The sequence below is a fragment of the Varanus komodoensis genome, unplaced genomic scaffold, assembly GCF_004798865.1.
Source record: "Varanus komodoensis strain SLA01 unplaced genomic scaffold, ASM479886v1 scaffold67, whole genome shotgun sequence".
Classification (NCBI taxonomy): Eukaryota; Metazoa; Chordata; class Lepidosauria; order Squamata; family Varanidae; genus Varanus; species Varanus komodoensis.
This window is the reverse complement of record NW_025336308.1, coordinates 1,014,715-1,039,353: the sequence shown is the minus strand read 5'-3', so window position 1 is coordinate 1,039,353 and position 24,639 is coordinate 1,014,715. Positions and strand designations below refer to the sequence as shown.

Genomic DNA, 24,639 nt, shown 5'->3' with positions numbered 1-24,639 from the left:
CCTCTTGCACCTGAAAGTCTGCCTTGGACGGCACACCCCTAAGCTTGATTAAGCATGAAAAATTTCTCCAACTTGCAGCATTCCACCTTTTACACAGAATTCTGTCTAAATGGATTATTATTATTATTATTATTATTATTATTATTATTATTATTATTATTATAACATTTCTAAAGGGATGCACTGCAAACCGTTCCACTGACGTCTCGCTGAAGCCAGCCAGGTTCCCAGATACGTGGGACTGGAATCCAGGGCCCAGGGTGTTCCCCCACCTGGATCTCAGCAGGTGATGGGGCAGAGGCAACCCCCCCACTAATATCTGGGCTGCTTGGGGCGTTGTGCAGCATCCTTTCTTCTTGCCATTCTATAGTTGTGGGTACCAACTGGGCACGTCCATGGTAGCAGATGCTCGTTATTATAGTCCTTTGCTAATATAATATGACACCATGATTTAAAATCTTTGAAATATTTATTTTCTTCCCTTTTAATCAGGGTTAGCAAAAAGCGCTTCTTTTCTTTCTTGCGGTATCCTATCAGGCATGTAGAAGCAGTTGTAAATTTGGAATGTTGGCATGCTGGGATGGAGAAAAACGAAATATTAATTGCATTATTTGCAGATGAAAAAAAATACGTTTTATCCCTGCCTCTCTGGGCCTCCCCTCAGTCATGAACTAATTACGTTTCACTTCTGGCTTACCATGTTGCTGGATGCACTGTACAGAAGGAAGGAGACGGTGCTTTGATTTTCCATTTTTGCTATAATACGGATGCATTATATATTATTGATGATTGTAAGCTGCGCTGCAGATCACTGAGTAGCAGAAATGCAACACTTAAATGCAACAATGGACTGGAACAAAGAATTGAACCGACAAGATCTTACTCTCCTTATCCAAATCCTTGGTGCCATCACGCTTAGAACAGCAGAGTCGCTCCAGATCATCTTCCTTGCCCTTCTTGCAATGCAATAATTTCCTTTCTTTGGTAGGGTGTCCAGAACTGAACACAATATTACTGTAACAACTGGGACTGTTCAGCTTGGAAAAAAGGCAAGCCAGGGGGAGAGGTGGTCATGGTTTCTTGAGTAATGCATAATGTGGAGAAAGTGGAGAGGGTTAACGTTTCCCCCTTCTCCCACAACGCTCGAATCGGGGGTCATCCTGTGAAGGTGACCAGTGAGAGGTTTAGCACAGAGAAAAGGAAGGACTTCTTTATACAGTGTAGAATTAGACTATGTCATTTGCTGCCATGGGAAGTGGTGATGGCTGCCAATCTGGATAGCTTTAGAAATGGAAACAGAGTGAGTCACAAGGGGTCTCCCGGGCCATCTAGTCTGACCCCCGGCTCCAGCTGGCTGCGCTCATGACAAGCCCCCCATGTGTAGGTGGCCTGGGCAGATTCAGGAGGGAAGAGGCCGACTGCTCACCTCACCGGCCACCTGCTTCCTCCTCACCAGAGGCGGCATCCCTGCAAGCACCAGTTGCTGAGGAGCTGGGCAGGTGGAGGCCTTGCGCCCGTCCCGCTGGAGGGCTCCCATGGGGAACTGGTGTGCCACTGTGTGTGTGGAGGGCTGGACTGGATGGAACGTGGGTCTGGTCCAGCAGGGTTTTTCTTAAGTTCTTAACAACGGAGAGCACAGGGTAGCGTAGTGGTTAGAGAGCTGGACCAGGATCCAGAAGATCTGGGTTCTAGTCTGACTTTGGGCCAGTCACTGCCTCTCAGCCCAATGTAGCTCAGAGCAGAAGATTATTTACGCTTCCTCGAATGCCTTGAAAGAAACTACGTGATGGTGATGATGATGATGATGATGATGATGTCATCCTTATGGAAAAAAAATAGGAAGCCTGTTAGCCTTATTCAGGCGTCGCATTCCCAGACTCCTAGACTGTGGCAGTGAAATTAGCATTCAGGGAAAGGGATAGAATTCTCTAAATTCTGCCCAGGTGATAGGTTGTCACAAGCTCATTTGTTGTGGTACTTAAATTATCATGCCTTGTGCTGGAAGCCAAAGCTTTGAAACCCAGGTGCCATAATTGCATTTTGGCTCGGATGTTTGTTGACATGGAAGGCAGCAGTGAAACTCAAGCTTACATTTATTTTAAAAGCACATTTCTGTGTTTCCCTGGAAAAAAGCTTGTCCAGCATGATCTACGCTAAATATCTGGAGTAAAGTAAAACATAGAAAAAAATGGCAATTTCATAAGCAAGCCAGTTAATTATCAACGATTTTGCAACTGGCATGCAAAATTAAAATAAATAAAACCATTGCTAATTCTCTAATGGTTGGTTAGAAAGCCATTTAGAATTTTTTCATATATATCGTTTGTGCAACCTGGATTAAAACCTTTCAAAAGTGCTCTGCACATTCACTACTAGAGACCTATTTTAAAACCCACAGTAGTGACAGCAAAGTTCCTTTCTATCTTCACTTCTCCTTAAAATAAATGGGATTCAGATTCTTACATTTTGAACGAGCAAGGCATGCTTTTAGCTCCGTGCACTGTGCTCTAATTGGCATGGCATTGCTTCCTCCTTGCTATGATGTTTAATATTATTGGATTTGTTCAGGGAGTCGGGCCATCTGTGTGATGCATTTATTCCTAGATCTAGAGTCAGGAGTCGTTCTGGAACACTTTTTCATATTATCTGTGAGCTGAATCTTGCAATCACATCCTCTCCCCATCTAGTAACATTAGAAGTCACTTGCAAAATCATCCAGCGAACGACCCCCAAGTGTCCGGAAAGCACAGGGTTAAGGTTAAACGCTTGGTGCGTGTTTGCAATGCTGGCACAGTCAATATGTCGTGAATGAAGCCTTACTCTGGGATGAGCTTTAGCACTCACACGTGAGACTAGGCCAACGAATTTTACCTTGGAGCTTAATTGAGGCAACTGTCACTCCTCCACCCTCTTTCTTTTTAACCACAGATAAGTGCAAGTTCCTAAGAAACGGAGGCATTTAGTGAAGGAACAAAATCCCACTGCTTGTATTTAACTGAGTTTGCTTTCCTGAAAACTTTGTCTTGGCCTCAGACGGGAGAACAGGCAGGGAAGGAAAAGATTTGGTCCATCATCACGTGGAAGACGGGAATACCAAGTTGCATGTCCGTTCCAAGGAAGAGGCTTCTCCTTTCTTTAGTTTTTCTGGATCTGTCCAAAGAAGAGCCAGTGCTTTTCCCCTTTTTCATTCAGAATTTTTCTCTCCCCCTCTTTGCCGTGCTTTTAGTTAGCTGATCGCACATCAGGCAGGTAAAACAATTCTCGATCTGTCATCTCTAACCTGAGATGAGGATTGCAACACGGTCCTCGCAGTCTGTTATGAATCATATCAGGACCTTGGATAGCAATATCCAATATTTCATTCTCTTCGAATGAATTGTTGTCCCAGTAAATGACTGCAGACAACAATGGCCTTAAGAAGACTGGGAGAGCTAGTTTGCGCTGCTTTTATCCCTGCTCTGTGCTAATTCTGGTTTTGAAAGGTCATTGACTGTTTCTCCATGTGAAATAGTTCTGTAAGTTGTTTTAGGCTAAGGTTGTTTTTCTCCCGCGGTGGCTGAGCTCGTGTCCTGAGTGTGGGAGGTTTCTCCTCCATCCACCTGGCTTGCTGGTCCTATCTTCAATTGGAGGATAAGTTAAACCTTTACTTGTTTGTTATCTTGCCCGTATTCCAGAATGGAACTTCACAGTTTTTATCTATCTGGTATGAACTGGATTATTGGTATGAAGTATGGATTATTGTAATGCGCTCTATATGGGGCTGCTCTTGAAGACAGTCCAGATACTCCAGTGGTTCAGAATAGAGCTGCCAGGATGCTAACAGAGACCAGCAGGTATTCCATATAACGCTGGTCCTTTATCGTTTACACTGGCTACTGATTGAAGTCCGGGCCCAATTTAAGGGGCTGGTGAGGACCTACAAAGCCCTAAAACGGCTTTGGTCTGGGTTACCTGAAGGAGCGCCTTCTCCCCTATGTGCCCTCCCACCCCTTGAGATCTGAGGCAGAGGCCCTCCTCTGGGAGCTGTCCTTGAAAGAGATCAGGAGGGTGACTACCCAGAGAAGGGCCTTCTCTGCGGGGGCACCACATCTATAGAATAAAGTTCTGGAACCCGCCCACCAGTAAAATTCTGTGACTGGGGCAAGTTGATTGCGCCATAAAATGCTCATATGGAAGCAACCTTATGCCTTGTAGGATTGTAGAATACTAGAATTGGAAGGGGCCTCCTGAGAATCATCTATTCTTTTCCCCTAAGGATTTATTTGCGTCCAGCGACCCTTTAAATAGCCTGGTTCTTTTCTGTCTTGTGTTCTGCAAACCGCACTGAGCAAAGCAGTCTATCTGTCAGTGCTCCACATCGCTGCTTCTGGGAGAAGCATCTCTCCACCTCCCGCTCTTTTCCTCAAGTCAAAGGAGCGGAAATAGTGGCATCTGTTAGCAGTTTGAGCTGAAGTGTTTGTAGTGGCTCATTACCAAAGAAATGTGGAAATCTTTCCCCACTCTTGCTCTGTGTTAGCTTTCGTTTAAGCAGCAATGTCACATGGTAACAGATTGACTGTGTGCAGAGCCAAACATTGGAAATTGTTCTTTTCTTTTCCCTTGCACTGTAATTCCTCATCTTAATGTCTGTATCCGTCCGTCCGTCCATCCATCAGGATATATATCTATATCATTGATTTCTTATGTAATACCATGCACCTTATTTTTATCCAAGGACTCTCACCCACGTTCCCGCATCCATTTCCAGCTTGGACATCTGGTAGCTCTTGGTACTTGTGGAGGGATTGAGCTGGCCTGGTACAATGGCCCCAGCATAGTCTTGGCCCAGGGAGGCCTGGATCCAAATCTTCACAATATTGCAAAGCTCAGATTCAGCCTAGCCTGACTCACTGATGATAGGTGTCTGGAGAACCAGGAATGACTCCTGGAACAGCTTTCGGAAGAAGCAGTCATTCGTGGTTTTCCCAAGGACTGTTTGGGTTGTTCCTGAAAAACAGAAGCCTTTGGATTATAAAATAATTTCTTTTAAAAGGGTGAATAAAACATTTTAGCCAATAATAGTTTCAGCTACTTAAAGTTTCCTAAATTAAATGTGATTGCTTAGCGGGAAAGTTTTTAGCAGTTCATTAAAATCTCAGTAGTTTTTCGTTCAGACCAGATTTCCTTCACCCTAAACTTCCCTACAGACAGGTACCGCTGCTCTGCCTCGGTTTCCTCTGCTCACAGCCCCTCCTGCTTCTCCCATCCTCTGGGATGATAAAGAACTTATTGATAAAGAACTTACTGATAAAGAACTTACTCTGGGATGATAAAGAACTTGTCAGACATAAAATACGAACCAAATTGCATTATGTATAATTCATTTTGCTGACAAAATTAACAAACTTGCTATATTTAGAAGTAAGAGTTTATTCATACAATGATTTACTTTTAAAAGATTTACTGTTTAGATAATTCTATGTGCAAACAAACTTATACTTTAATTAATTTACATTCCTGAAGTAGCCTTCCCTGAACTACAGCAACCAGCATTCCTGATGCCTGGAGCTGAAGTCCAAAACATACATCTCCATAATATGTATCTCTCCATTCAAAAAGATAAAAAGAATATTTTTTACTATTTTCACTGTAATAAAAAGAGGATCTTCCAGCCATCCTTAGAACTTCTTCTACCAAGTAAATCCCATTGGCTGCTTCTGTCTGCAAAGTTCTTTGCCCAATGGAAACTTTGGAATTTTGAACGTGTTTATTTAATACTGCCTCACTTGGATCTTCTTGGATCTTGGATCTTTACTGTTAGAATCAACTTTTCAGATGGTACTATTAGCTTTCTGAGTATGTTACATAGAAACATACAGCATCACCCCAAAGCACTCCTGCTGAGTGGAAACACGCAATCTGTAAATAAACAATAAACACTCGGAGGCTTCTAAGCAAGGTTGATGCTGGGCATTTCTGTTTGCATGGCAATGTCATTACTTCTCTCCATTTCTTTGGTACATCAAATCCCAGACAGACTGAAAGAATCCTTTGCTTTGTAATCTCTAGAAATATATGCATCCTGCCCTCTGCTGCCTGTTTGGGGGATTTTCTTAGGGAAAAGTGAAAGAGTTAGAAGGACAGAAACAGGTCCTAAAATCACAGTAAAAGAAGATAAAGATAAAGAAGCAACCACATAGCTTAAATTTAATTGCCACAATTGGCCTTCAGTCTAACTCTTTTCCCTAGCTACTCTAGGTCCAAGTTATTTCTGCTTCTGTTTTGAAGTGCCCGGTCCAATGTAAAGACTTTATTGCAGCTTCCTCTGATGAATCTTTAGCATCCACGTAGGCATACGATGGTGATCCTTGTCAAGGAGGATCCTAAAGCCCTGTGGATCTTAAGCCCTGGAAGAATGGCTTTCCTGTGGTCCGAAACTAATCTGAGAGGTCAGATCCAAGCCCGGAGATCCACAACAGCTCAGTTGCTCGGTTTTCACAAGGACTTGACCTTGTTCGCTGTAGGATGCATTCCCTTCTCTTGTCAGCATCTTGGTGGTAGGACTAATGTTTCACGTAGCGTCTTTGAACTTGCTGAGGGCTGTTCCTGACATTTTGCAGTCGAAACACACGGGGTTGCTTATTCGGTGCGGAAGGCATGTTCTTGTGGGAATTATCAGTGGGTGCAGCAGACTCCAAAGACTTCTCAGCTGCAACGTGCTAGAAACCGTTGAGCCATCGAAATGTCTTTTTGTTTTGGTTCTCGAATTGTGCGGAGGATTTCATAGCCTATGGAGTTGAAACCCCATTTCTCCGTAAAAATTAAAATATTTTACTTAGGAGAGTCACTTTTGCATAAAAGCAGCATGTAAAATAGGGAATAACCCCTGGCTGTTTGGATTATTCTCTCATAGCATAAGAAGCTGAAATATGAACTCATTCATAGCACAGACCTCTTCCATTAACCATAGTTTTCCTTTTTTGTCAAACTGTTAAATTACAGTAAAATTGACGATGGCTATTTTATCCAAATTTGGAAATTGGTTACCAACTCTGGAACAAAGCCATTTGGCTGTTGGGTGGTATAAAAATGAAATGAATGAGTAAATAAATAAATAAAGAACAAGCCAGCATTTTAAACCATGGTTGAAGTTAGTTTAACTATCCTGGCTTGTTCTGAAGCTGGTAAACCTAGTTTTTTTAGTTTGGATAAACTGGGAGGTGGTTCATTGAAGACAATTACATTACAATCAGGTAAAACCGAGCTGTAATAATCCAAACCAGGCTATTGAATTTTCATTTTAACAAGGCTTCCATAACCCTCATTTTTCATATCTTTTTAGGCAGGGAAGATAGTGGAATGAGGGGGTCACTGAGAGCAGGACTTAGATAACCATAGGGGAAGGATAACAAGCTGTAAACATGGGAGAGGGTCTAGATAAAAAACAACAAAAAATAAGGTGCTGTAAGATGCTTTTCGTAGCTGATGTTGCAGGAGTCTAACGCACCTGTCTCTCTGCAAAGAACCTTGCGCTTTTACATGATTTCTCAGATGTCCACTGAGAAAAACATTCAGAAAAAACTGGGCAGCCACCTGAGTGGGATGGTGTGGCTTGGTGTCCTGCAACAGCAGGGGGTTGGACCCGATGGCCTTCTTGGCGCCTTCCGACTCTATGGTTCGATGACCTTTCCTTGTTCTCGCACAGACAGCCAAAGTGTTTCTGCCCTGCTTTCCTTACCTCTCTCCCTTTCTCTCTCTCCGCCCTGCCCTTCCTGCTTCCCCTCCTGTTTTGTTTCTTCAGCTCTAACTGGCTTAAACCGTGCTGTGGGAGGCGAGCCACGGTGTGGCAAGTATTTTTGCTCAGTGCGAGTCTCAACAGCTTCCTGGTAGCCTGCGTTGTCTTGGTGGTGATTCTTCTGACTCTGGAACTCCTAATAGATATAAAACTCCTTCACTGTGAGTAGCAGACTTTTCCTTCTTCTGAAAGCTTTGCTTGAAAGTCCTCGAGTTCGGCTGAATGTGGGTTGGGGAGGGCGCTTGGAAACGGCCCCCTGGGCTTTCTTTCCTGGAAGTGGTTTGTCGAATGTAAGCAGTGAAGCGTGCAGAACACGGTGAGGTTCTGATGCACTGAGCTTTTCCTTTGCGCTGGTTCCAACAGAACCCTACCTCTTTTTTCCCTTTCACCGCCCAATCCGATCTGCATTTGAAGGTTTTCCGAACAACGCGCATGTGGAGCGCTTACTAAATCTTTTGGTAGATAGTACAGTTCACCTATTTAGAACATAGAATTTGTTCCCACGAGGCAATTGAAGCATTTGTATTTGCAAGGCTGGGGCGGAATTAAACCCATTAAGGTTGTCTGCATAGGAAATGTATAACAGGGAGGACTTTGGAGATCAAAGTCTTGTACCAAAGTTTCTGTTGCTCCACCAGAAGGATCTTCCCTGTGATGGAAGAAGGGTACCTTTTGGATCCAACCCAAGAGGCCTCGATATCAGCGCAGGACAGACGCAGCATTGAATATTCCTAAGAACGGCTTCCAACAATAAATCCCTAAGGACCATGTTATCACCATTTCAGAACAATAAGCTTCAATTTAGCACGGAAGGTCTGTTCAGCAGGAGGCTGCTGTCCCTCCCAGTTCTGACACACATGTCTCTGAATGGACATCCTTGCTGATTCTTATTCCCATGAGCACTTGGAGGCTGTGTGCTGAAATAAGATTTTAGGCATACACTTTGAAAAAGCAATGTGTGAAGAGCGACATCAAATTTGGAGACTGATGCGGGTTTTCCAGCCCTGGTTAGAGCCAGTCTTCATGTTGACAAGCTCTGGAATATAACTCCTCTCTGTCTTGGGCTTTGTTATGAACTGAAGCAATTATTCTGATCAGAGTGCTGTAAACAGTCTCAAGTCCGTTCTATTCTATATTTTCTATTCCGCCTGCCTTTGGCTGGTTGTACCTTCTGAGACTTATTCCAGAATCCGTTGATCTGTTCTCATCATGTACTGACATCTCCCCTGGACTGGGGACATGGCTGAAAGTTCCCAATGGCTATACCCTTCTTTGTTGCTAGAGGTTCTCCTGGATGTAGGATAGGCTTAAAAATTAAGAGGAACGGAAGAAGATGGCATCTACCAGATCAGCTCTTGGTCCACCTTTGTTATCCGCTGGGACTTGGAGGATCACTCCAGTGTCACAGGCCCATCAGTCCTTCTGAGCAGAGATGCCATGGAAGCTGACATCTCCTGCATCCAAAACGTTTTATTTTATTTTTTTTTTATTTATTAAAACATTTTTAGGCCGCCCCATTCGCCAAAGCCTCGGGGCAGCTTACAACATTAAGTTAAAATACAAACATTAAATATAACAATAAATTAAAATGTTTGTAAAGTGCAAACATTAAATTAAAATGCAAAAAATAACAATATAAAATAAGTCGCCCTGGCCGCCCTGGCTCTCTTCAGCTGAGTAGCCATTGCTTTCCAGCGTTCAATATGATGATTGTAGAAGTTACTACAAGTTAGCAAGTAGAAGTTAGTTGTGCAGGCAGGTTCTGGGGTTGCAGACTAAAGACACAGAAGTATCCCCTCCAGTTCCTAATACTTCTGAAAGCATCATATGAGAATGAAGATACACTGCTAATTCTCATTTGTCCGAAATCCCGTTTATTTATGCACATTCAATGTTCTCCAGGGCATTTAGATGTGTGGTTCTGCTTGTCTTGCATGCAGAGCGGGTTCAAGACCGGGCTGTGTTTGCTGTAACAAGAAAAGCAGCCACCTTACATGGTTCCAAAAATTCGGAATAATGTGGGGTTATATTCTAGAGCTGGCTTAGCCTACCTCTGTATCTCTGTCCAGCAAGATGGTTTGCCATCTGTGGAAATGATTAAACACACGTGACTTGTAGGGTAATGTTTGCAACTGCAGTCGAAGAACTTAAACCTTCTCCCTAAACAGGGCCAGACTATTTGACTATCCAGCCCATTGCTCCCTGCTCTGACTGACAGCAGCATTCAGCTCTCTGTGGCAGAGGTTCCTCTATTACTCCCAGCTTCCAGCTAGTGCATTCACAGCCCTGAAGCAATTTTGGCATGACATCAGCTCCTATGCATATCAGAGTGTCCCCGGAGGCCAGAGGAAGGCAGAGGAATCAGCCAGGAGAGGCTCTTCTGCAGAACCCCCTGCCCCAAAACATGTTTTTGCACCTGGCTGCAGAATGCTGCACGGTTGTAACGATTTTCTTGCTACTTCCCTCCGGTGGTTTACATTTGCAAGCCTCCTTTGGAGCAGGGGAGCCGACCCAAGCGCTTGGTCAAGCAAGGTTTAAAAACACTACCAGCGTTCAAGGGCTGCACTGTTTCCCCTAGTTTGGGAGGTGGCGTTCAGAACGCGGCTTTGACCATCTGTAGCCTCTGATCAGAAACACAGTTTCTGATTCCTGCAAAATTCTACCACCAGCCAACATTATAATGCAGGTGAAAAGCAAAAGAAGCAGCTTTGCCCTGGTCTGATATCTTAGTAGGTCATTTTGGAGGAGGCTAAGCCAAACCATGTGGATAAATCATGATTGCATTGGAACTGCTCCTTGAACACTTCTGTTACTTTATTTCAGGAGCTGACAAATTATTTTATTTTATTTTATTTTATTTTATTTTATTTTATTTTATTTTTGCAACAAGGCCTTTGTTCTTGTGAAAGTGATCTTTCTCAGGCTGCATGTTAGTAGTTCACAGGATCAGAGTGACTTGGCTTTCTACCTCTCAACAGCACTATCATTCCACAATTTTTCTCCCTGGAGATCCCCCGGTTGTTCATCAAATATCCCCCATTTATTCATTGTTTTCTCTTTCTTACAGATTCATTGTCCTACCTGTCCACCTGCTCAATTCTCTCTCTCCTGCTTCTCTCTTCCCCATTTACTCCATATCCTCCTTTCTCTAAAGTTAATATGTTTGAGTCAGAAAATGTTAAATTACTAATTAGAAAATTATTAAATTACTGTTAAATGACTCAGCAGTCCATATGTTTACATGGGGAGAAGCTGCAGTTAATTGTGCTTGCATTTTTCATTTGTCTCTCGTGCAGTTTATACACATTTGTTTTGTACAGTTGTTACATCGGAACACGCAAATGATCGAATATGCAGACCTTACCCTGCTGGATCCATGGATTCATGCGACATGGATCCTGCGCAGATGATACACAACTGCATCAAACAGATGTGTGCAGCCAAGTTTAACAGGGCTTGAGCGGGGAGTTCAATCCAGATGTGTATTGGTAGCCCACAAGTGAGGTTGCTTACTTCCCGGATCTTATTTCTTGAATTGGGTCAATACTGCCTGAATCTTAAACTTTTTGAAAATCTCAGCTTGTGGAATGCACTCTGTACTTTCCTGGCACCTACTTTAACACCCTTTCAGCAACCAGTCTAAGATCTTTTGTTTCTTCCCATGTCTTAAAAACTTGTTCTAGCTTCTAAATCAGCTTTAGCACATATACTTTATTCTCTGTCCATTATTTTGGTATTAATTTGAGTTTGCATTAAAGCTGCATCACACTTTAGCATATTACTCTTTTTATGGCTTTTCACTTCTTTTTAGTCTGTAAGCAAGTTGACCTGGTTACTTTTTTATTTCAGGGAAGCCTACAGACATTGGCAATAAATATAATTTATTTAATTCATCCCATGGTCTTAAATTTATTTTTGTCAATAGTACAGCGGCTGATCCTACAGAAACTGTCTTTGCTTTTATTAGCTTAACATATGCTCAGTTATGTATATTTTTGCTTAAACACTAGAGTGCAAGTAGACAATTGAACATTTCTGTGCTCCTTCCAACATGTGGCTTAGATTGTTACCTTGTTAATCGTGTTTTCCTGTTTCTTGGCATTGCATCCATCAGGGTGTTACTGAAACTTTACCGCATAGCTGAGTGTTTTCTGCTCTTGACCTTTCGTGTACAGAACCAAATGCTTCAGTAGAGTAGATATCTGAGTTCTAGGCTGGTTTTATAATTTATACCTTTTGTAATTAAAAACAGATGCTGTGTTTGTTGCGTTCCATGTTCGTTCTAATGGGCTAAGATTCTGCTACGGTGTGATATGTTTTCTTTGTGTGCATTGCACGCAATGCTGACACATTTTTTCGTCAGTCAGAGAGTGCTTGTGTGGCCACTGAGGAGTGTTACACTCAGGCAGTTTGTGATATGAAGTATTATTCATCATTCATTACATGGATGTACCACAAGTAGCTGAAGCATTGAGGGCCGCTTCTTCTGAGCGCTGCATTGACACATCACACGAGTCAGACTACGCCAGGGCCTTTGTGGGAAAGTTTGCACGTGAGCCTGCTAGATGATCAACATCGTAGTTTCTCTGGAAAAGTCCAGGATGAAACATGGTCAACTGCCTGCCCTTTTGGTACTGTGCTTTTTCTGTATCCAAAATCTGGACCCTGTCGCATTCCTGGTCACTGTGTATGGGTGTGAAAAGTGGGCAGTGCAGAAAACTGACAAGAAAATGAATGTGTTTGAAGAATAGTGGTGGAAAAGAGCTTTGCAAATACCCAGGACCAGCAGAAGGATGAACAAATGAGTCCTAGGTGAAATCAAGCTAGAACTTTCCCTGGAAGCAAAGAATGACCAAAGTGGCGCTTTCTTATGCGGGGCACATCATGAGAAGGCGAGAGAAGAGAGTAATACTAGGGATAAAGGACGTCATGGCCTTGAACTTGTTGAGCAGGGCTGTGAAGGACAGGGAATTTTGGACGACAGTCATCCATCCGGTTGCCAGAAGTTGGCCATGACTTGACGGCATGTACCAACAGCTAATTTAGACTCAGAATGTCTTAATATGGGACAAATTAAAGGTCACTCTCATGATTAGTCAGGATATTGAGTAGCCTTTCAGTTCATTTGCTTTTCGGTGGGACGAAACAACTATTTGTCTAGCCCTGGGGCTTTTGGTGGCCCGCTTTTGATATTCTGGAACACAAAAACAAATCTCCCTCCAAAACAAACAAAAAGGTTTAGTCTGGTTCCAAAGATTAAGGGTAGAAGCACTGAGAATCATTCTGCAAATGGGGAACTGCTCCTTTGCTTCTCTAGTGCAAATTCCTCCTCCCATTCTGGAAATCGATTCCATGGGCCTGGTGCCAGAACGATGCTACTGTGAGTCGAGTCGGTGGCAACCAGAGTTCTGTCTCAGGGTCTTAAGCAGCTTGCACATCCTGTTCTAAGTAGCAATCTGATTAGTGTTAATCAAGGTGGCACAGCTAGCTGTGGCGAAAGCTCCACAGGAAGGATGCAGTTCAGCTGGGTTTCCCCGCATTGGCCCTGCCTTGAGCACCTGAGGAATTGGAGTACTGAGCAGATGGAAAATGAAAGCGGAAGCTCCAAGATCCCATACTTTTTGGTACTGGAACCCTGATTTGTACTCTCACTGCTGCATCCTACTCATATAAATTGCATTTGGTGTCATTTCTCCAGTGCGCTCACCTGTCTACTGTATGTTTCCTGCGCATATTTATTTATATTCCTGTCACGGGTAGGGAATTCACTACTTTTACCATTTCTTCCCCCATATGTTGACTTATAATTGTTTGGGCTCAGCCATATCATGGCACGCTTGATTACGATACCTTTAAAAAGTATGCCTGGTACAGTAATGACATGGAATTTGCTCACCGTGACACTAAATTTATCCGGCATTATACTGTGCTTACTTGCAGTTTCAAGCGCACCACAATTCGCTGGAGTAATTCACTGGATCAGCCTAGTCATCCTCTCTGTGTTCTTTTCAGAGGTAAGTGAAGCGGGGCTCACGAGTGACAAAGGAGTACAACTGAATAAGTGGCAACATTCTTGAATAACTCTGGCTGCATTTCCAGCCAAATACATCATTTCCGCTGGCCAAAGTGCTGGCTGTTGCCTAAATCGTCCGTGTCAAAAGTACCTGAAGGGCAACCTTCACCTGTGCAGATGTTTGCAGATTTCTGCTTCAAAGACCCTGCTTTGGGTTCTGTCCTCTGAGCAGGGCCTGCTCCACAGTGGCCCCAAGTTCAATGACCACCCTCAGCACCAAAGTGTGATCGGTCCCATTATTGCTAGTTTTCCCACAGCCAGCAAAATCGATCTTTCTACAGAAAGTGTTTGGGACCTTTGACATGTTGTTGGGAAATTTGTGGAAGCCGTCAGTGTGGATGCGATCCTTTTCTTAGGTACAAGTTCTGTCTTTGCACAAGCGTGCAGACAATAACAATAACACACACACTTAACAATAGCAACAATAGCAATTGCAATTGCCCAGCATCCAATGTTAAAATATAAACCCACCACTAAAACAAATTAGCAATTAAAATACTGGTAGAATAAAGAGGTTTTAGCCTGATGCCGAAAGGACAGAAGCGTTGGCACCAGGCAGACCTCTCTGGGGAGCATGTCCCACAATCGGGGTGCCACTGCAGACAAGGCCCTCCTCCAGGTAGTCACCCTCTTGATCCACGATCAATGGTTCAAAGCGCATGCCTTCTCAGATGGGATCGCGTGCGGGTATCTTCCTTCTCCAGTGAGTGAAGCAAGCTGCTTCGCAAGGGCAGATCTGGCAGAATTAGTGCTTTCAGAGGATATTCCTGCCCAGATCCTGGGGACAGGGGAAGAGAGAGAGAGAGAGAGAGCGAGCGCGGTTTGCCCTTCACAGCACCTGTTCTACTCGCCCACTGACATACTCAGGAGAGTTTCCCCCAGTTTATGTATTAAAATATCTATAGCTTGCATTTTTGCCTTAATAGGAGGTCAAAAGCAGAATATGAACACCATCCAAGCACATTCAAAGCAGCAAATCTAAATCAACAGCAGAGTTCTTGTTTAAAAGCTTACAGAGCAGAATCGGACCCATTTTATAACAGGAAATGCCTGGATTCAGGTTTCCTCCCATCCTAACGCCACAGGATCCTTGTGAGAATAGAGAGGAGGGTTGGACCATGTGTGCCTCCTCGAACACCTTAGAGGAAATATGAAGAGTTTCATAAAATGGACTGAATGTCTCCCAGTGATGTGTGTGTTTTTCTCATGGAAGGAAAGGGGGTTTTATTTCCTTGAGCGGATTTCCCAGCTAACCTTAATGTGCTGAGTCAAACGACGGGGAGACGAATTGTGTGGACTAGAGCCCCGACTGCTCCATTACGTCTCTTGAGACCACCTAAAGAGGACCATAAACAGCTGCATGTATTGACAGATCTTTCCTCTTACTCCATTATCACTCTGAGTGTTAGGAAAGGGCAAGATGATCAATTGAGAGCAGGAAGAAAGGTCTCGGGGGGATGAGAGACGGCTTCGTTCTGGTGTGGACCACACTTCCAGGCCTCTGGTCCGTAGGCATGTTCTCCACCTCCCTCTTCCTCCCCAGTTGGCCTCCTCTCCTCTCTCTATTAAAATTTAGATTGAAAACTCCTTGGGGCAGAGACCTCTGCCCATGTTTCTCTTCAAGCACCTTGCATGGAGCTGTAAACCGCCCGGAGACATCTGTTATGGGATGGTATAGAAACATTTTAAATCGATCAATCAATGTCCATGGTACAATATAGATAAATAAAAGTAATACATCAGGGAGGAAGAATTTACGGAGATACGTTAGCCTTCTCCAACCTGCTGCCCTTCCCACTCCAACTCCCTTGCTCCACACATTTGCCATGCTGGTTGGGGGTGATGGAAGGTGTAGTCCAACAGACTGGAAGATGCCAGGCTCCTAAAGCTTTATTTAAGGGCTTATTAAGGGCTGTTTAACGCTGGTCAAATAAGTGATAATGCGCTGCAGAATCCTTCTTTCGCCCTGGGCAGGGTTTATTTATTTATTTACAATATTTATATGCTGTCCTATTTGCAAAAAAGCCTCAGGATGACTTACAATGTAAAATATAACATAAATAACATAAATAAAATTCCCGACCCAGACTGGCTGCAATTAAAAACATAGAAAAGACAATATTAAAGCTTATTAAAATACTGCTGGAATAAAAAGGTCTTCGCCTGGCGCTGAAAAACAAATAACGACGGCGCCAGGCGGACCTCTCTGGGGAGCGCATTCCATAGATGGGGCGCCACCACAGAGAAGGCCCTCCTCCGGGTGCTCTGCCTCCTAATATCTTTCACGGAGGGTTCCCGGAGGAGGGCCTCTGCTGCCGATCTCCCCAGTGGGTAAACCATCAAGGGCTGCATTTGGGGCGTATTGGAGCCGCAGCAGCACCAAAGCCAAAATCAGGAGAGTCCCCCCTTTCCTCTTCCTGCCACCCTTGTATCTCTCCCTCCCTCCTCCTTTCCTGGGAAAGAGCAGATTTTCCAGGGCTTTTGAAATTAGGCAAGGCCCATGGGCTGCCCCAGGGTTGGAGGTAGCCCATCCTTAGCCTAGGGGAGACAGCGGGATGCAAAGCAAAGCAAATACACCTAGAAGCCGAAAACCACCCGAGTCCTTTGCCTCCTTGCTTCAGCTTCTCGGCTCCTGCTGAGTCACACTAATTAGGCGGCCACATACTGGGCCACTGTGCGAGGGTTTTTAATTTCTCCAAGTTCAGGGGGAAACTGACTCTCTGCTCCCTCTTCTGCCCTCTGCAATTCACAAACTGACCTGCGCCACTCCAGACTGAATGTTCCAGGTCAGGTTCTCGCCTTATTAGAAACACAATTTGTTCCAGTACTTGGAATAAAGTACGGCGTAGATTCAATGTGTCACTGAGTCATAAATGCATATATTAACCAGGAAAGCAGAAAAACTTGAAGAGAAAATGATTGCAAGCCCAGAGGAGAGGGGGCAGAATAGAGAAGTTTGGCTGGAAAAAGTGCTTTTCCACCATCAGTCTTGACTTGTGAACAACAGCAATCATAGAATTAATTTCAGCTTTAACTGCAGAGGTCTAGAAGTGACGACGGCGTATCAAAGTGATAAAGGGAGCTAGCAACTGGTGATGCATTCATTTTACTGAAGCTGTTGCATTGCCAGATTCAGTTCCACCAACCTACAGATTACAGTTTTTATATAATCAGCATTTTTAAAAGTAGATTTTTTGATTAGCATCTAAAATAGAAGAGGTTGGAGAGAAGAATTTAGTGCCCATCCCATTTTTATGTTGAATTTCAACATCAAAACCGAAGTCCAAGCAGCAGCGTAAGAAAGCGGAAAATAAAATAAAAATCCAGTAAGATATTGTAAGATACTGTGGCTTTCTTATAGGATATTTAAGTTAATTTGTTACAATGAATACATACCTACTATGTCTCCTTGTTTATTTAATGTGAAGCAAACATACAATTGAAGTCTGTTGTACAGACTTCAACAAAGGCAGCCTGCATGGTCCTATATTTGTCCTTTCATAAGTTACTCCTAAAAAATTGAAAGTTTCGTCAAGCCCTCCACCCGTTCCGTGACAGCGAGGGGACATTTACCCTACCAGTGTTTTAGTATTAGTCTTTGAACCGTCCAAGTGGCACAGAAAATTTTAAGCGAGAGTGGAGTAGTCCTTCAACATAATTTTCTCCTGGGAGGGGGCTAAACTGGGAGACAGGCAGCTGGCCAGACAGCGCCCAGTTAGATCCAGGGCTGTGTATGGATTTGAATCTGGGGTGACTTAGTGCTGGCAGTAAGAACAAGAGGACAAGAGTGGACCACTCCGCTTTGGAGAAGAGATGAACCGCTCCCAATGGGATGCACGGTGAAGGCTACGTGACCGTTGGTTTTTCATAGCAATTGCTCTCTTTGGGCATTCAGTTTCTACCTTTCTTTCCTGAGAGAAACACCGTGTTTTGAGACTGCAGTGTACATTCACCTGTAGCATAGGAAATGAGTTTCATTTTCTGTCTGCCGGGCAGGGGAACAGTAGGAATGCAGCCAGCTGGTCTGTCCTTTTGTACCTGGCATTTGCAAACAGGAACCATGGTCCGCAGGACTTCAAAAACACGCTTCTTGCTTTGAGGAACTAATGCTATTATTAAAGAACCAGCGCATTTTGTTTGGATGCTTGCCTGCCTTCTCCTTCTCCTTCTCCTTCATGTGTATCGTGTATATTCGTAAATTAAAAGAGTTTGGAAAAAGCATTGTGAGTGCTTGGCGATCTCTCTTCCAAAAAGGAAATTAAACCCTGTGGCACTTGCTGCCCCTGGGAACGCACCACTGCAAATACAGTGGGATGGTTTATTGAGCTAATGTTTCTTTTGCAGCCCTGTCACTGACAGCCCTTAGTTCAGCCAAAGGAGCTTTGTTTTTATATTGGCTTTTAGAAGAACAAAATGTATGGAAGAGCGTATTTTGTTCTATGTAATTGGTCAAAATTAAATTAATCATTCCGGCCACTTTTTAAAGCAAACTATTCCAGACTTCCCAGACTAATCGGAGGATCAGAATAAAATTGTCCTTCAGACTGTGCGCTGTTTTAAATGCCGCGATGTAGTTCTTGGCTCAAAGGTTAAGGAAGTTGCATGCAAAATTAGTGCACATTGTTTGCTTGTTTGTGTAAAGCTGACTAAATCGGATAGAATGGGCCTGCGACTGAATATCTGTGAAACTGACGTGGACCAGAGATGGACTGATTAATCCTACCCCAGCTGAATCTTTTATGCATGCAGAAAATAGCTTGGTTGCAAGGGCCAGTTCAAAATGTCAATCCTTTTAAAATCCAGGGTATGGGAAGGACCTCCAAGCTCTTATAATCAGCTGAGATATCAGAAGACTTTCTTACATACCATCCCAGTCCATGAGTTGCGGAGTTTTCCATGGTGGCACTGAAGCTCTGTAATTCACGCCCTTTCTTTTCCAGGGACAGGCAAAAATGTCTTATTTCTGAGGGTGCTTGAGGCCTTTTAAGCTTCTAGACTGAGGAGCAGTTTTGCTTCCAAACTTCATTATGGTTTTACTGCTGCTCTTCCCCTTGCCCCCCTCTTAATGCTTTTAATTTAATTTTTTAATTTCCTGAGCTGCTTTTGGTCCTCCGCAGCGTTATTTTAAATAGAATATCAGAGTTGTGCAGAGTTTGGACAATGCAAGGATCATGCTGGCACCTTGTTTTCCAAGCATCTTCTCGTCCATTGATCCTCACAGCTGCTGCCGTTTTCTGTCAATATTCCTGTGTGGTCTCGGGGAGATGGAGATGGGGACTAACCATGAGAAGTGGTCATTCTCAGGCGTTTATGCTCCTTTCAACAGGCTGTTGTGTGGCTGATTAAAACAGCGGTCCTGCTGAAGACTGGTTTTATACACCCCTGAGCTCGGCTGTTCCTCCTCTACCAGCAGCAAACACATCCAGTTTACATGGGCTTTGAGAACTCGGCCAGCCATCTGTGAAATGCCTTTCAAGAAACGTTCTTGGTAATCCTACCTATGTAAAGGGAAGATTACAAAGAGCGAAATTGTTTTCTGGCCCCAGTTCAGCTCCGTCTAGCTCACCAGAAGAGGCCAGAAAGGGATGCCTCCATCTGTTGTTCCGTGTCTGTTCATGTTTTGGGCAAACATTATACCGCTGCAAAATTTTGTAATACCATTATGAAAGAAAGCCAGCTAAAGGCAGAGAATGACCATTTGTTCATCTTTCTGACCTGTCTTCTCAGAAATCCTACTTCTTCCTAGCTTTTTTGTTGAATAGTATGGCTGGGGAATTTTATTTTGTCTAAGATACCTTAAGCCACTGGACATGTGTTCCAGGTATGAGATGCCGTACTACAGGAGTGTATGATTTCAGTGGAACCTAATTGTTGAAACAAGCCTCTAGTGCTTAATGATCCCGGTATTTTTCTGATGTTACACCTCATAATTTACTCCTGTGATGTGTTTGCTACTTGGCTTGTTTTGCTTGGTTTGGTTTACTCAAGGCCATTTCAGGTTTGTTATCCTTGGGCATCTCTTATTATATATTTTATAATTGCTACCATTATTTTATTATGTTATTATTAATGCACCTGCTTTTCCCAATAACCTGGGGTATCCTGCATGGTTCCTCCCACATCCTATCCACACAATGATCTGTCGGGATGTTAAGCTAAGAGATTATTAGTCTATACAAGTAATTTAGGCCTGGATCTCACTTGTGTAGCTTTCTGTCTTGTACTTTTAACAACAGCATCCTTTGAAAGTTTTGGCAGAAAAAGTCCTAGAGCTGGGAAATGCTGGGTGTTTGGGGAGTTTTTTTTCTGTTTAAACATGCTTATAATGGTTTCCTAAAAGTTTCATATTGTATTTTATGATGCTGCATTTCGTGATTTGAGTTTTGCGAATGGCCCAGAGAACTTTGGCAGTGTAGAAATAGAGCTAATAAATGGATGGATGGACACCAAAAGATCTCTGGGGGACTGGACAGAGCCTCTCATTCTGTCAGGCATAATAGGAGAACTGACATGAATAAATACGAATTGACAACTGAGTTTCAGCACTTGAGGGTTTTGGACTCACCACTCCAAAACTGGCCAACCAGGTTGCACAAAAACTTGGTTGAAAGCAGCCAGTTAAAACTCTGCTTTACGGGTTGAGAAGAATGGTGCTGAGAAGCAGTTAGCACAATGAAGAGAACTTCCTAATTCCATGCTATTTTATTAGATGTTTCTATATTTGAGAGTTAGAAACACTTGCAAAGTTGTTGTGAATTGCTTTGACATCTGCCTGTTGATTGAGGGAATTTGTTTGCATCCGCAGCTTCTAAAAACAGACAGAAGATGTTCACATTGGGCACTTCTTCTGAAAACTGGGATAAATCTTGATTTCAAATGTGATTGCTGCAAAAGAAAAATGAGCTTATGGAAAGGATGAACAGTAATTTTCTCTCTCTCTCTCTGTTCCCCAATTCTCTCTCCCCTCCCCTTCACCACGTACCTTTTTATTAGACTATTTTGAGAATTGTTGTTCTTGGCATCTGGGACTACATTGAAAACAAAATAGAGGTAAGTTTTGTGTTTTTTAAATATGTTTAATGACTGCAGGTGCGCAGTGGTTTAAACTGCTGTGCTGCTGGGCTGGTTGATCGAAAGGTTGCCGGTTCGAATCTGCACAACGGGGTGAGCTCCCCTTGCTCCGTCCCGGCTCCTGCCAGCCTTGCAGTTCAAAGCATGCAAATGCAAGTAGATGAAAAGGTGCCACTTTGGTGGGAAGGTCACAGCGTCCCGTGCACCTCGGTGTCTAGCCATGCCGGCCACGTGGCCACGGAGACCGTCTGCGGACAAACGCTGGCTCCCTCGGCCAAGAAATGGAGATGAGCACCGCCCCCGAGAGTCAGGCATGACTGGACTTCACGTCAAGGGGAAACCTCTACCTTTACCTTTTAATCTTCAGTAGCATGTTTGCCTTGCACTGAGTTTGGGAGTAGGGTGTTGCATGTGCAATTAAAGAAAGCGGAAAGTGATTTCGGTACATGCCATAGTTAAAAGGTTTACCCTGTGAGTCACACTCCAAACCACCGGAATTGTTCCTAGGGAACCACGGGAGCTTTTTCTCTGAAATTTAGTTATGTTTGGCCCATGAATCCAGCCAGTATGGAGAATGCATAGTCCTTGCCAGCACCAGTTTCAGTGTGTGCTTCATTATCCTGAGCATCTGGACTGCTCTTAGAGGTCTAGAATGCAGATTTTGAACCGTCTAATATCAGAAAGACAGCGTTTGCTAATTGGCCAAGCATTTCATAGGATAAGTGCTGTTTATCTCCAGCGAGGTATCATTTGCAGAATTATAGAGAGCCATGAACAGCAAGTCTTCTGCTCAACCTAGGAAGTTACCTTGTTCTGAGACAGACTGCTTATTCATCTATCCTAGTTCTGTCAACTCTGACTGGCAGAATAACTTCAAGGTTGCAGGCAGGGCTGTCTCACATCACTGCTGCCTAACCCTTTTCATGAAGGGATTCCAGGGAACAAGTTTACGACCATCTGAATGCAAACCCATCTGCTTCGTCACTGAGCTGTAGCCCTTCTCAGCCGCAGCAATTTTGCTAACAAAACTGGATTCTCCACCAGATGAAAAAGATCTGCTATCACTGAGCAGATTGAATGTCCATGTGTTCAGTTTAAAATGTAAGGAATGCAGGCTTATGATAGTTGCCATTTTTCTTTTTTAAAATTGGTGTAGAGTTCAAGAGCTAAAACATGGACATTACTGCGTAGTTTCTATTGTCGTGTGGCTCCCATTAGTCCAGAATTAAACCCTTTCTAGACAGCTTTGGACATCTCAAAGACGTAAAGCATTTTAGATGCCACGGTGCAAGTGTACAATTGTTGAAAGGTGTGGTCGATAGAAAAGTGTTTGATTGCTGCCTTACTAATATTTAGGGGCTGCTGTGATTTGGTCCAAAACAAGTTTGATTACTCCAAATGCCACTTCATTTAAAGGGCTTCAGAAGTGCTTTTCATGTTCAGGAAACTTTTCAGAGCAGCTAACAAGTTGAAATATTACCATACATAACATAAAAGCAACATCAAACTAGGCAGCTGGAGATGCCAAGAAACTGGTGTGGATCCATATGGAATTGGACCGATGTGCACCGGCCCTCTGCTTAGCTGTGCAAACAATATTCGCCTTCGGAAAGAATGTGTCAGAATTGCCTCTGAAATCCTTCTGCTATTAGGTATTTGATGGTGCCGTGATAATCTTATCCCTGGCTCCCATGGTCGCATCCACAGTGGCCAACGGCCCAAGCAGTCCATGGGATGCTATTAGCCTTATCATCACACTGAGGATTTGGAGAGTCAAAAGAATCATCGATGGTAAGTCGGAATGAACTTTCAGGAAGACTGGCAACGCCTTTTCCCAGTCATCTGTCGCTCCCATGTGTTCTCTTTTTGGGAGCTGTGTGTGCATGTACATGTTTGTATACGTACGTGTGTGTGTGTGTACGCGCACATGCATGCATTCTTCTCTGTCACATTCTAGTTGCATTGAACCTGGGGGAGAAGGGAAAATAATTTATGATTTATACGAAAATAATATATGATTTATGGGGCTCTGTATGGAAATAATCCCTAAGTCAGTCAAGAGGACACTTTGGAGCCAAAGAGATGACCGAGACTTGGGCAACGGGAAAATTCTATCTCCGAAGCAGCACATTTGCCTTGCCTGCAGAAGGCCTGAGGTTCAGTCCTTGCCATTGCTTGTCTTTAGCTAAGGAAGGTGCGGGTAAATTAGGAAGGGCCCAGCGGAGGGCAACAGAAATGATCCAGGGTTTGGAAACTCTGCCCTGTGAGGAGAGACTAGGAGAAATGGGCATGCTCAGCCTTGAGAAGACTGAGGGGGGACATGGTCTCCCTCTGTAAGTACCTCAAAGTCTGTCGCAAAGAGGAAGGCCAAGATCTCTTCCTGCTGGTGCCAGAGTGCAGGACACGGAATAATCAGTTCAAGTTGCGACAACCCAGATTCAGGCTGAACATCAGGAGAAGCTTCCTCATGGTCAGAGAAATAAAAACAGTGGGACCAGCTGCCTGGAGAGGTGGGGGGCTCTCCCCCACTGGAGACATTCAAGAAGAAACCGGGCAGCCATCTGAGTGGGATGGTGTGGCTTGGTCTCCTGCAACAGCAGGGAGTGGACCCGATGGCCGCCTTGGCCCCTTCCAGCTCTGCTCTTCTATGTTTCTATGAGGTCATGTGAAAAAATCCGCCTGAGTCCCCAGAGACCTGTCACCAGTCTCCGTCAGCTGGGTGGACCAAAGCCTGGCCTGATAGAATCCACCACCACGTTTTTCCTTCTCTCAGTGTTCCTAAGTAAAGTTGACTTAATGGTCATGAGAAAACCCCCTCTTAGAATGACTTCTTAATGGCTGGTCTGAGATGGGCACCCCTGACTCTGACGAAGGACTGACTCCTTCTAATAGAGAGGATGTCCCACAAAATTCAATATACCTGTATTGAATGGAGAGTATCTTAGGAGCAGGTAACCGTTTTGATCACCAGACTGCTAATTCCTGGAAGGGGACGTCCTTATGACTTCCTAACATCACCTTTGTTAAGCGGTATGTCAAACCCCAACTATCAGTAAATGGCCCTAAATGATTTTAAAATCATTTTGTTTGTCCTGACTAATTTGTGATGGACACTGCCTCAAGATGATTGTCCCTATTGGGTGCAAGGCCACCGTCTCTTCTTTTGTTTCCAGCCTACGTGCTACCAGTTAAAGTGGAAATGGAGATGGTGATTCAACAATATGAGAAGGCAAAGGTCATTCAAGACGAGCAGCTGGAAAGATTAACACAGATCTGCCAAGAACAGGGGGTAAGACACAGCTCTCTTTTCATGTGAGCGTTTTGTATGAGAGAATCACTCTGTCTGCTCATTCTGAGTTCTTTGTAGAAATAAATCAGAATTTCCAGCCATCAGAATCATGCCAGGACACCTCGCTTTTCTAATCCTAACCCTAACCCTACCCTGGTGCACACCCCTAACCCTAATAAAGGGCTCATATGCCATTGAAGAGAGGGCGATTTTGAAAAAGCCTTCCCGGTGTAGCTTTTTCTGCGCTGCTCATTCTTTCTGCCCATTCTAAACACATTCCAACCATCGGAATCACGCCAGGACCCCTCGTTTTCCTAACCCTAACCCTACCCTGGTGCACACCCTTAACCCTAATACAGGGCTCAAATGCCATTGCAGAGAGGGCGATTTTGAAAAAGCCTTCCCAGAGTAGCTTTTTCTGCACTGCTCATC

General features: G+C 43.8%; 1 protein-coding gene across 1 annotated transcript in view; it reads left to right on the top strand.

The window, feature by feature from the left end:
- Positions 1-24,639, top strand: part of TMEM266 (transmembrane protein 266) — a 70,283-nt gene that overhangs the window by 24,685 nt on the left and 20,959 nt on the right. The window contains exons 4-8 of the mRNA XM_044450601.1: positions 7,781-7,935; positions 13,715-13,788; positions 20,841-20,897; positions 22,571-22,709; positions 24,092-24,207. Of these exons, the coding sequence (XP_044306536.1) occupies positions 7,781-7,935; positions 13,715-13,788; positions 20,841-20,897; positions 22,571-22,709; positions 24,092-24,207 (541 nt within the window). The remainder of the gene's footprint in view (positions 1-7,780; positions 7,936-13,714; positions 13,789-20,840; positions 20,898-22,570; positions 22,710-24,091; positions 24,208-24,639) is intronic.